General features: G+C 37.0%; 1 protein-coding gene across 10 annotated transcripts in view; it reads right to left on the minus strand.

The window, feature by feature from the left end:
* The window catches only part of CCDC138 (coiled-coil domain containing 138), a 142,726-nt gene that overhangs the window by 28,564 nt on the left and 101,277 nt on the right, over positions 1 to 12,885 (minus strand). For 8 of the 10 annotated variants that reach the window (XM_078056697.1, XM_078056703.1, XM_078056696.1 and 5 more), the window contains one exon: positions 11,798 to 11,974. The exons of the other annotated variants lie outside the window; for them this stretch is intronic. In XM_078056697.1, the coding sequence (XP_077912823.1) occupies positions 11,798 to 11,974 (177 nt within the window). The remainder of the gene's footprint in view (positions 1 to 11,797; positions 11,975 to 12,885) is intronic. 10 annotated transcript variants of the gene reach the window in all.

The raw sequence follows: 12,885 nt of genomic DNA on the forward strand, positions 1-12,885 counted from the left end.
CAACTACTGGATGACGAAGGCAGAATTCGAGAGATAACCGATACCATAAGACGAAACAACATTAGAAAAATTGGGATCCCAGAAGAAGAAGAAAGAGAGAGAGGGGCAGAAGGTATACTGGAGCAAATTATAGCAGAGAACTTCCCTAATTTGGGGAAGGAAACAGGCATCAAAATCCAGGAGGCACAGAGAACCCCCATCAAAAATCAATAAAAATAGGTCAACACCCCAACATCTAATAGTAAAACTTGTGGGTTTCAGAGACAAAGAGAAAATCCTGAAAGCAGCTCAGGACATGAGATCTGTAACCTACAATGGTAGAAACATTAGACTGGCAACAGACCTATCCACAGAGACCTGGCAGGCCAGAAAGGACTGGCAGGATATATTCAGAGCACTAAATGAGAAAAATATGCAGCCAAGAATACTATATCCAGCTAGGCTGTCATTGAAATTAGAAGGAGAGATAAAAATCTTCTGGAAAAACAAAAACTAAAGGAATTTGCAAACATGAAACCAGCCCTACAAGAAATCTTGAAAGGGTCCTTTAAGCAAAGAGAGAGCCTAAAAACAACATAGACCAGAAAGGAACACAGACAATATACAGTAACAGTCACCTTACAGGCAATACAATGGCACTAAATTCATATCTTTCAATAATTACCCTGAATGTAAATGGGCTAAATGCCCCAATCAAAAGACACAGGCTATCAGATTGGATTAAAAAACAAGACCCATCGATATGCTGTCTGCAAGAGACTCATTTTAGACCCAGAGACACCCCCAGATTGAAAGTGAGGTGGTGGAAAATCATTTACCATGCTAATGGACACCAAAGAAAGCTGGGGTGGCAATCCTTATATCAGACAAATTAGATTTTATTTTTATTTTTTTAAAGGTTTTATTTATTTATTTGACAGAGAGAGACACAGCGAGAGAGGGAACACAAGCAAGGGGAATCGAAGAGGGAGAAGCAGGCTTCCCGCTGAGCAGGGAGCCCGATGTGGGGCTTGATCCCAGGACCCTGGGATCATGACCTGAACCGAAGGCAGATGCTTAATGACTGAGCCACCCAGGCGCCCCGACAAATTAGATTTTAAACCAAAGACTGTAATAAGAGATGAGGAAGGACACTGTATCCTACTTAAAGGGTCTATCCAAAAAGAAGATCTAACAATTGTAAATATCTATGCCCCTAACATGGGAGTGGCCAATTATATAAGGCAATTAATAACAAAAGCAAAGAAACACATTGACAACAATACAATAATAGTGGGGGACTTTTTTTTTTTTTTAAGATTTTATTTATTTATTTGACAGAGAGAGACACAGCGAGAGAGGGAACACAAGCAGGGGGAGTGGGAGAGGGAGAAGCAGGCTTCCCGCAGAGCAGGGAGCCCGATGCGGGGCTCGATCCCAGGACCCTGGGATCATGACCTGAGCCGAAGGCAGACGCTTAACGACTGAGCCACCCAGGCGCCCCATAGTGGGGGACTTTAACACCCCCCTCACTGAAATGGACAGATCGTCTAAGCAAAAGATCAACAAGGAAATAAAGACTTTAAATGACACACTGGACCAAATGGACTTCACAGACATATTCAGCAACATTCCATCCCAATGCAAGGGAACACACATTCTTCTTTAGTGCCCATGGAACATTCTCCAGAATCGATCACATCCTAGGTCATTAATCAGGTCTCAACTGGTACCAAAAGATTGGGATCATTCCCTGCCTATTTTCAGACCACAATGCTTTGAAACTAGAACTCAATCACAAGAGGAAAGTCAGAAAGAACTCAAATACATGGAGGCTAAAGAGCATCCTACTAAAGAATGAATGGGTCAACCAGGAAATTAAAGAACAATTAAAAAAATTCATGGAAACCAATGAAAATGAAAACACAACTGTTCCAAATCTTTGGGCTGCAGCAAAGGCAGTCCTAAGAGGAAAGTATATAGCAATACAAGCCTTTCTCAAGAAATAAAAAAGGTCTCAAATACACAACCTAAACCTACACCTAAAGGAGCTAGAGAAAAAACAGCAAATAAAGCGTAAACCCAGCAGGAGAAGAGAAATAATAAAGATCAGAGCAGAAATCAATGAAATAGAAACCAAAAGAACAGTAGAACAGATCAACGAAACTAGGAGCTGGTTCTTTGAAAGAATTAACAAGATTGATAAACTCCTGGCCAGACTTATCAAAAAGAAAAGAGAAAGGACCCAAATCAACAAAATCATGAATGAAAGAGGAGAGATCACAACCAACAACAAAGAAATACAAACAGTTATAAGAACATATTATGAGCAACTCTATGCCAGCAACTTAGATAACCTGGAAGAAATGGATGCATTCCTAGAGATGCATCGACTACCAAAACTGAACCAGGAAGAAATAGAAAACCTGAACAGACCTATAACCACTAAGGAAATTGAAGCAGTCATCAAAAATCTCCCAACAAACAAGAGCCAGGGCCAGATGGCTTCCCAGGGGAATTCTACCAAACATTTAAAGAAGAATTAATACCTATTCTTCTGAAACTGTTCCAAAACATAGAAATGGAAGGAAAACTTCCAAACTCGTTTTCTGAGGCCACCATTACCTTGATCCCAAAACCAGACAAAGACCCCATCAAAAAGGAGAATTACAGACCAATATCCTTGATGAACATGGATGCAAAAATTCTCACCAAAATACTAGCCAATAGGATCCAACAGTACATTAAAAGGATTATTCACCACGACCAAGTGGGATTTATCCCTGGGCTGCAAGGTTGGTTCAACATCCGCAAATCAATGTAATATAATACATTAAGAAAAGAAAGGACAAGAACCATATGATCCTCTCAATAGATGCAGAAAAAGCATCTGACAAAGTACAGCATCCTTTCTTGATCAAAACTCTTCAGAGTATAGGGATAAAGGGTACATACCTCAATATCATAAAAGCCATCTATGAAAAACCCACAGCAAATATCATTCTCAATGCAGAAAAACTGAGAGCTTTCCCCCTAAGGTCAGGAATGCGGCAGGGATGTCCACTATCACCACCGCTATTCAACATAGTATTAGAAGTCCTAGCCACAGCAATCAGACAACAAAGAGAAAACAAAGGCATCCAAATCGGCAAAGAAGAAGTCAAACTCTCTTTGCAGATGATATGATACTTTATGTGGAAAACCCAAAAGACTCCACCCCAAAACTGCTAGAACTCATACAGGAATTCAGTAAAGTGGCAGGATATAAAATCAATGCACAGAAATCAGTGGCATTCCTATACACCAACAACAAGACAGAAGAAAGAGAAATTAAGGCGTCGATCCCATTTACAATTGCACCCAAAACCATAAGACACCTAGGAATAAATCTAACCAAAGAGACAAAGAATCTGTACTCACAAAACTATAAAATACTCATGAAAGAAATTGAGGAAGACACAAAGAAATGGAAAAATGTTCCATGCTCATGGATTGGAAGAACAAATATTGTGAAGATGTCAATGCTACCTAGAGCAATCTACACATTCAATGCAATCCCCATCAAAATACCATCCACTTTTTTCAAAGAAATGGAACAAATAATCCTAAAATTTGTATGGAACCAGAAAAGACCTCGAATAGCCAGAGGAATGTTGAAAAAGAAAATCAAAGCTGGTGGCATCACAATTCCGGACTTCCAGCTCTATTACAAAGCTGTCATCATCAAGACAGTATGGTACTGGCACAAAAACAGACATATAGATCAATGGAACAGAATAGAGAGCCCAGAAATGGACCTTCAACTCTATGGTCAACTAATCTTTGACAAAGCAGGAAAGAATGTCTAATGGAAAAAAGACAGTCTCTTCAACAAATGGTGTTGGGAAAATTGGACAGCCACATGCAGAAGAATGAAACTGGACCATTTCCTTACACCACACACACAAATAGACTCCAAATGGTTGAAAGACCTAAATGTGAGACAAGAGTCCATCAAAATCCTAAAGGAGAACACAGGCAGCAACCTCTTCGACCTCAGCCGCAGCAACTTCTTCCTAGAAACATCGCCAAAGGCAAGGTAAGCAAGGGTAAAAATGAACTATTGGGACCTCATCAAGATAAAAAGCTTTTGCACAGCAAAAGAGACAGTCAACAAAACCAAAAGACAACCAACAGAATGGGAGAAGATATTTGCAAATGACATATCAGATAAAGGGCTAGTATCCAAAATCTATAAAGAACTTATCAAAGTCAACACCCAAAGAACAAATGATCCAATCAAGAAATGGGCAGAAGACATGAACAGACATTTTTCCAAAGAAGACATCCAAATGGCCAACAGACACATGAAAAAGTGCTCAACATCGTTCGGCTTCAGGGAAATCCAAATCAAAACCTCAATGAGATACCACCTCACACCAGTCAGAATGGCTAAAATTAACAAGTCAGGAAATGACAGATGTTGGTGGGGATGCGGAGAAAGGGGAAGCCTCCTAGACTGTTGGTGGGAATGCAAGCTGGTGCAACCACTCTGGAAAACAGTATGGAGGTTCCTCAAAAAGTTGAAAATAGAGCTACCATACAATCTAGCAATTGCACTCTTGGGTATTTACCCCAAAGATACAAATGTAGGGATCCCAAGGGGTACGTGCACCCCGATGTTTATAGCAGCAATGTCCACAATAGCCAAACTGTGGAAAGAGCCAATATGTCCATTGACAGATGAATGGATAAAGAAGATGTGGTATATATAGAGAGTGGAATATTATGCAGCCACCAAAAGGAATGAAATCTTGCCATTTGCAACGACATGGATAGAACTGGAGGGTGTTATGTTGAGCGAAATAAGTCAATCAGAGAAAGACATGTATCATATGACCTCACTGATATGAGGAATTCTTTATCTCAGGAAACAAACTGAGGGTTGCTGGAGTGGGGGGTGGGGTGGGAGGGATGGGGTGGCTGGGTGATAGACATTGGGGAGGGTATGTGCTATGGTGAGTGCTGTGAATTGTGCAAGACTGTTGCATCACAGATCTGTACCTCTGAAACAAATAATGCAATATACGTTAAGAAAAAAAAGAAGATAGCAGGAGGGGAAGAATGAAGGGGGGGAAATCTGAGGGGTGGACGAACCATGAGAGACGATGGACTCTGAAAAACAAACTTAGGGTTCTAGAGGGGAGGGAGGTGGGAGGATGTGTTAGCCTGGTGATGGGTATTAAAGAGGGCACATTCTGCATGGAGCACTGGGTGTTACGCACAAATAATGAATCCTGGAACACTACATCAAAAACTAATGATGTAATGTATGGTGATTAACGTAACAATAAAAAATTTTTTAAAAAAAGGCATTCCTCTCCTTTGTTCTCTGGTCTTATCTGTGATTTTGTTGTAGCTTGCTTGTCCTGGATTGCAATTCTCTGCTATACTGAATAAGCCCAGGTTTGAATACCTGGCAGTTTTACCATTTAAGGTTAACATATCCATCAACAGTCATCTTAAATGAATAAATTTTTGAAGAAATTATGTACTAATACAGTATCTCTAAGATCTATTTTTTATAACACGTATAGCATGCTAACATTCTTTTGATAAAAATGAAAAAATAAGAATATGCGTGTGTACACAAACATAGTACATGTAACGAAAGAACATGGAAAAAAAAACTAGTGAAATTGCTTTCTCCAGGGAAGGGGAAACAGTGACTGAAAGAAGACTTTTTTTTTTTTTTAATTTTCACTTTTGTACCTTTGAAATGATTAGCTATAGGAACGTGTTATCTTTTAAACAATAAACACAATTTAAAAAATTCCTTCCTTAAGTTAAATACTCAGAGAACTCTTATTTAAAAAAAAATAAAAATAGTATATTCATTATCTATACATTTAATTATTTGATTCCTCAGCTTTCTCTATCACACTAATTGGCAGGAGGGATTTTACTCCCTAACATACACCATGGTTTGTTTTGTTGTCAAAAAATACTGAAACAAGTTTCCTCAAGATAGGCTACATAACACAAACCTAAAGCTTGACCCAAAATGGGTTCATATCATCTCGTGTTAATTAGAAAAGCCAGGCTTATATCTCAAAAAAACTCTATTACAGTGTCAGACGAGGGAATGCAAGCATCATTAAAGCAATTATGCAATTTATAATATAGCTATAAATTTGACAGCATTCAGAGACCACTACCAAATGCACAGTTACATGTGCACATTAAATGGCTCTTAAGTAGACTTCAAGAGGTCAGGCAAAGGATTGCTAGGTTAGTTCCCTGTGCCCCATATCCCTCAAGGGGCTGACCACAAACTATTTGAAAGCTCTTTTATGCTGGGATGGAGGCCAATGAATTGATATTCTTATCAAATTTCATACACACTTCCCACAGGAAATGTCTCAATAAATGGTAACAATAATAAATATTACATAAACGTATAGTAATAATAAATATTACATAAACATATATGCATATGAAATATTAAGTATTAAGCAACAATTAAAAATAAGGGCTATGTAGAAATATGCAAAAAAAAAAGTTCATAATATGACATTCAACAAAGCAGAACAGAAAGGGAAAGCTCAAGGAATTTTAGTGAATAAAAGTCCCCAAGTCTTACTGTTGAGCAACAAGGCCCTTCTGAATGAGTGGCAGGTCCCACCTTCTGATTCTTCTACTACTCTGCCCACTCACTCTGCCTCAGCTACACTGGCTTCCCTGCTGTGTCTTGAAAATACCACACCTAACAATTAATACTTGCCCTAACATCTTTGCTCTAGCGGTTCCTGCTCCCTACAATAGTCTCCCAGACCTCTGCATGGCTAACTCCCTTACCCCTTTTATAATTCTATGATATTGTTATTATCATCCTCACTATTACAATAATTTGACAAAAGTCAATTAGACCATAAGCTCCATGTTGACAGGGGACCTAATTATCTTGCTCTCTGCTGTACCCGTAGTGTCTGAGTGCCAGGGATAATTGTATGGTCTATAGAGAGATATTTGTTGAATGAAATAAAGTTATATTTTCTAATTTTTCTATAATGAATATGCATTTCTTATATAACAAAGTACACATATTATGATTGCAACTATGTAAAAAAATAAATATATCCGCCAATACGCAAACTACGTCTTATTAAGGTGGTAGAATTAAGAGTGGTGTCAACTTCTCAGACTTAAAAAATATTATCATATATTCTTCAGTTATTAAAAATAAATCTTCCCATAGTGTTTCCTTAGAGAACATTCTTTCATTTGAAAGCTTTTAACTGAGAAAACAGGTTATACATATGTAGGATTCATGACTAGAAAAGAAACATGGGTGTGTACCTATTAAGTTGGTACATTGTTGGAAATATCGCATTTGTCATTTCATTGAAATTACCCTTGCTTTGATCTCCTTAATAATAAAAACATAACAGAATGACAGAAAAAATTAAATAGCAAGAAGGGAAGAAATAATGTTGCTCAAATCAAGAAAAATTAACTGCCAATGAAAAAGAGCACCAAACTAAGAAATACAAATATGTTCACAAATAACTTCCAGATCCATAGAACAAATTTAATGCATGTAGCATAAAGTATTTGATAATTCTTTGCTATCTTTAATTGTATTATAATATATAATACATTTTACCCATATTCATAATTTAAAAAGAACTCAGGTATATTTCTTTGCAAAGTATCCTAATATTTTCTTGTATTTTGATATTTTAGACAGATAAACATAGACTGATGCAACTACATGTACACTAAAATCTAACCATGTTAAACAAAAAAAAAAAGAAAAGAAAAGAAACACCCAACATCATGAAAATTATTCATGGAAAAAAGAGAGAGAGTAATGTACCTATGAAGTAAATGTACATTATCTTTGGATAGTAAGACTTTTTTACAGTTTGTAGCTTTCCAAATTTCTATTATTTTTATAATACAAATAAAAAGTGTCTGCAAAATGTGCTCAAATACATTATTGCCATCAAGTGTTAAATGGTAGCATGTTACCTTAGATGGGCAGTTTTTAGGCCGCAAAACAGAATGAACTAAATAATACAAATACAAACTTAAATCCCTCTATTTAAACTAAGTCTGACAAGAAAAGGAAAGTACTCTTTGAAATAAAATAAGACTCAAGTTCTTACACAGCTAAACCCAGATAAGTGAGTAACAGCTTTTAACCACTGACAGGAAAAAGAAAAAGAAACCACAAAGTAATTTTCTAAAATCAACACTACTAAGTTATTATATGATATACACTCACACCCAAAAGAGCCCTCAATCTAAAAAAAAATGTGCTCATAATGTATATGTTGAGGTAAATCAATGTACAGATCTTAATTTACACTCAAAGAAATGCATTTTAAAGTAAAATATATCTAGATCATTTAAAAAAAAAGAAATGCATTTTAACAGCTTTCAAAAAACAGTAAATACCTACGCAACTAATAACATTTCTCATATCTGAAAAGATGAATCTGGGGGAAGAGCACGAGAGGAACAAGAGAAAAACCACTCTGTAGCAGTACGAACTACAACACAGCTTAACATGAAGTATCCAGTGGAGATGGAGTATCCTATTGCTCCTCAAACTACTCTAAGAACTGATCTGAGATTTCCAATCCAGCATAGAGAATGCAACAGACTTTAACAAAATACTGTTTAAAATAGTTCAACAAAGAGGCTATTAGACTGGGGAGCTCTCATGCCTTCAGCAGGGTACCCTAACTAAACAAATCAAATTCTAAAGCAGTCAATGCACTTGAATCTAAGAAAACAAAACTCAAGACAAACTAATCATCAATAGCCAAGCAGATTTCCTTGAATTGGAGAAAATGAACCTCAAGTAAAACTATTATAACCACCAAATAACTAAATTTTCCCCAACAAGGCAAACATTTATGTTATAGCCAATTAAATAATTTCTTTACTCTGCTTCCCTGTCTTTTCTATAAAAACCTCTGCCCTAGGCCCCACCTACAGAGCCACCCCTAACCATTTTCAGATTTGGTGCTATCCCACTGGAATCGCTGTTTGTTCGAATAAACTTTTCAAAATTTATCGTTTTACAATACCATTAAAAAACACTAGAAAATGGGGCCCCTGGGTGGTTCAGTTGGTTAAGAGGCTGCCTTCAGCTCAGGTCATGATCCCAAGGTCCTGGGATCGAGCCCCACATTGGGCTCCTTGCTCAGCAGGGAGCCTGCTTCTCCCCTGCCTGCCACTCCCCCTGCTTGTGCTTGCTCTCTCCTTCTCTGTGTGTCAAATAAATAAAATCTTAAAAAAAAAAAAAAACACTAGAAATGAAATAAAACAAACATACAAAACACAAGTCCAAATGTTTCTAATTATTATTGAACTTGATAAAATTAGTAATTTGATGACTACTACACAAGTTTTAAACACTGTTTCTATACTGACTTGTGTTAGAGAACCAATAAGCAAGCACTTTGAGTACTCCCAGGCTAGAGTCTGGCCCACTGACACCTTCCTCTAGCCTCTTGCTCCAAAGCCCTAAATGGACGTTCAGAGGAAGCCCCAAGGCTAAGCAAAGCACTGCAAACACAATGCTTGAAACATGTCACCCCGTGCATAGCTGACCAAGGCCCATTAGTTGTGTGAGATAAGCCATCTGCAAATCCATTCTATCAAGATTTCTCTTCCAATAACTTTTTCCTATTAACTTAAAAAAAATGGCATGTGAAAATTATGTACATGGTAAAATGAGTTTCACATCTCAAATCTAGAAAAAACAGAACATAAATCCAACAGCTAGGTAAGTATTTGCTACATTTTGATCTATCATTCATTTAACCCCTTCAACATATTTCTTTGGTTAACATCAGGTACTGGATTTATATTAAAAGCAGAAAAATATATCAAGCAAATAAATATGCTTCAGTCAGAAATCATCAATGATTCACCCATTTCTAATCTTCCAAAAGTTTTCCATCACTAAAAATGATATGGCTTTCTAGGAATCCACATTAGAAATTGCTTTATTTACTCAATTTGAACAAGAAAGGATAACCTTGGATTTGGCATAATCTGAACAAAGGTAAACACGTGTGAATGAACTGAACATCTGTTGACTTTATCTACTACTATTTCTCCAAATGTGAATGTTATGGTGCTACAAAGTCATTTCACCCAAGTAGGTCCACTATTTCATAAAATTATATTCAGTTTTCCTTTGGCTACAAGATTTCATCTCTGTCAGAAATATTCAGACAGATTTGTTTCTAATGAATAGACATTAGCATCTGGTAAAATTTTTGTTTTCCTCATTAAGAAAAATCCTGGGTGGTTCAGTCAGTTAAGTGTCCAACTCTTGATTTCCACTCAGGTCATGATCTCAGGGTTGTGAGATTGAGCCTTGCGTCGGGCCCATGTGGGGCTCTGTACTCAGCAGAGAGTCTGCTTGAGATTCTCTTTCTCCCTCTCCCTCTGCCTCTCCCCCATCTCTCTCTCTCAAATAAATAGATAAATCTTTAAAAAGAAAGAAAGAGGGACACCTGGGTGGCTCAGTTGGTTAAGCGTCTGTCTTGCCATGGACAAGTTATCGGATTTTTCTAGGCCTCAGTTTTTCTATTCAGGCCCTTCACAGGGATGTTGTAAAGAAAAATGAGAGAGCATATAAAATGAATTAAAAATGTGAAGCCATACACTGAAGGTACCTAGTTAGAAATATAACTATGCTTTACACCCAGCTATTAGGGATTCACCCACAAGCAGCACCAAGTACCACAGATTGCTTACTACCACACTGAGAAATGACTTTCCAATTTTAGTTTCCACCTTCTGGAAGGCATAAACATTTCATTTTTAGAAGTGCTGTAGAAGAAAGAGGGAATAGGGAAGAGGAAAAGCCACAAGTGGAAAAAAATTACTGAGGCAAAATGGTTGCTTGTTACAAGTCAAGGGGTTACTTGAGGTTCAAAGAGCAATACCAACCAAAACAAATGAAAATATTTATGTTCAACATCCCCATATGTATCTGGGCTAAATTAGGAACCATCAATAGCAATTTAAAAGAACTTGCAGGGCGACTGGGTGGCTTAGTCGGTTGGGTGTCTGCCTTTGGCTCAGGTCATGATCCTGGGGTCCTGGGATCCAGCCCCACATCGGGCTCCCTGCTCGGCGGGAAGCCTGTTCCTCCCTCTCCCTCTGCCCTTCCCCCCTTGCTTGTGCTCTCTACCTCTCTCTCTCTTTCTCAAATAAATAAAAATCTTTAAGAAAAAATAAATAAAAGAACTCGCTAAAAAAAAAAAAAGAACTTGGTACACCAATATAAAAACCAGAAAGAAAAAATAAGGCCACAGACTACAAAATGTTACAAATATGCATGAAAAAAAGTAGCCACATATACACCTGAGTGCTCCTCCCACCCCCAAACCCTCCAACAAAACAGTAAGGTTGAGGAGGAAACAACAGGAATATGACTTTGTCATATTCTCCCTTTAGATGGAGACACACTTGAACATCTCCTTCTAAGCAAGCAGGGAATACAGAATTAGATCTGTCAGAATGATGAGACGGAAGAACAGACAAAGAAGCTTGAAAACATGACTAACAATGCAGAGTATATGCACATAACTGAGATGAGGTGAGTACTGGCAACTGTGCTACGTTAGTGGACATTTAGACATACAACTTTTAGTGATGTTATTAATGACTCTATTACACTGCTGTCAAAAATACTTTTTAACCATTTCTATTATATAATACAATATGTCTGACATGTAGTTATACATTCAGAAAACAAAATCATCTACTGTCATTACTTTGTGTATCTAAAAACTTTAAAACTTACTAGATTCCACTGTCATCTGAAGCAAACTATCAATGACATTAGAGAGGAGTCCTTTACTGGATATCCGGAGATGATTTAGTATTACTGGAACAGCTTGATACTCCAAAAACAAGACTTTTCCTTCATCTGTCTTCAAGTCCAAACAGAGAGAATCAAATGCCTGAGCCAGGTAGTCAGCTGAAAAACAGTACGTTAAATCAACTGCCATTATCAGTAATAGCTGGAAAGAAAAAAGGAAAGGAAAGGAAAAGGAATAGGAAAAGGAAAAGGAAAAGGAAAAAAAGAAAGAAAGACGAAAGGAAGGAAAGGAAGAAAGAAAGAAAGGAAGAAAGAAAGGAAGGAAGGAAGAAAGAAAAAGAAAGAAAGAAAGAAAGAAAGAAAGAAAGAAAGAAAGAAGGAAAGAAAGAAGGAAAGAAAGAAAGAACCATCACTTAAATTTAAAAGGGAAACAAAAATTAAATGACCAGAGATCACTGGCTAAATTTAGAATGTTAGAACCCAAATGCTTGAAATGAGGAGAGAAGAGAAATTACACTACGATGGGGTAAATTTCATTCATATTTTAACACCAAAATAACAATAAATTCCATTTCTTTTTTATTACAAGAAAACAGTTGATGTTTAATAGTAAAGACCACAGTAATGTTTATTTTTCATATTTGATAACTACCACATGCTTCCAAAAGTGTTTTTATCTTTACCCAGCTTTTGAGATATTTTTTTGTTGCTAAGTGTTTACCTACTTCAAAATGTAACTTTATGCAAACTTTTAAATGAGGATTTTTGTCTCTTAATAAAGATCAAACAGCCATTCAAAGACAACTTCAGAGGACTAGATGTGCTCTAGTGTTACCTTTTGTGATATATCTGCCATTAACACAGCATGGTTTTGCCAAGGCCAATGTTATGATGGCACCGACTAGATCAGAATCCCTGGAACTTTTTGAGTTAGTGTTTTAGGTTCCTTTGGATAATACCCAGAAGTGGAATTGTTGTATCATCTGATAGTTTTATTTTTAATTTTTGTTGAACTCCATACTGTTTTCCATAGTGGCTCCATTTTCATTTCAATAGTTTTACCTTAGCCA

The sequence above is a fragment of the Halichoerus grypus genome, chromosome 10, assembly GCF_964656455.1.
Source record: "Halichoerus grypus chromosome 10, mHalGry1.hap1.1, whole genome shotgun sequence".
NCBI lineage: Eukaryota > Metazoa > Chordata > Mammalia > Carnivora > Phocidae > Halichoerus > Halichoerus grypus.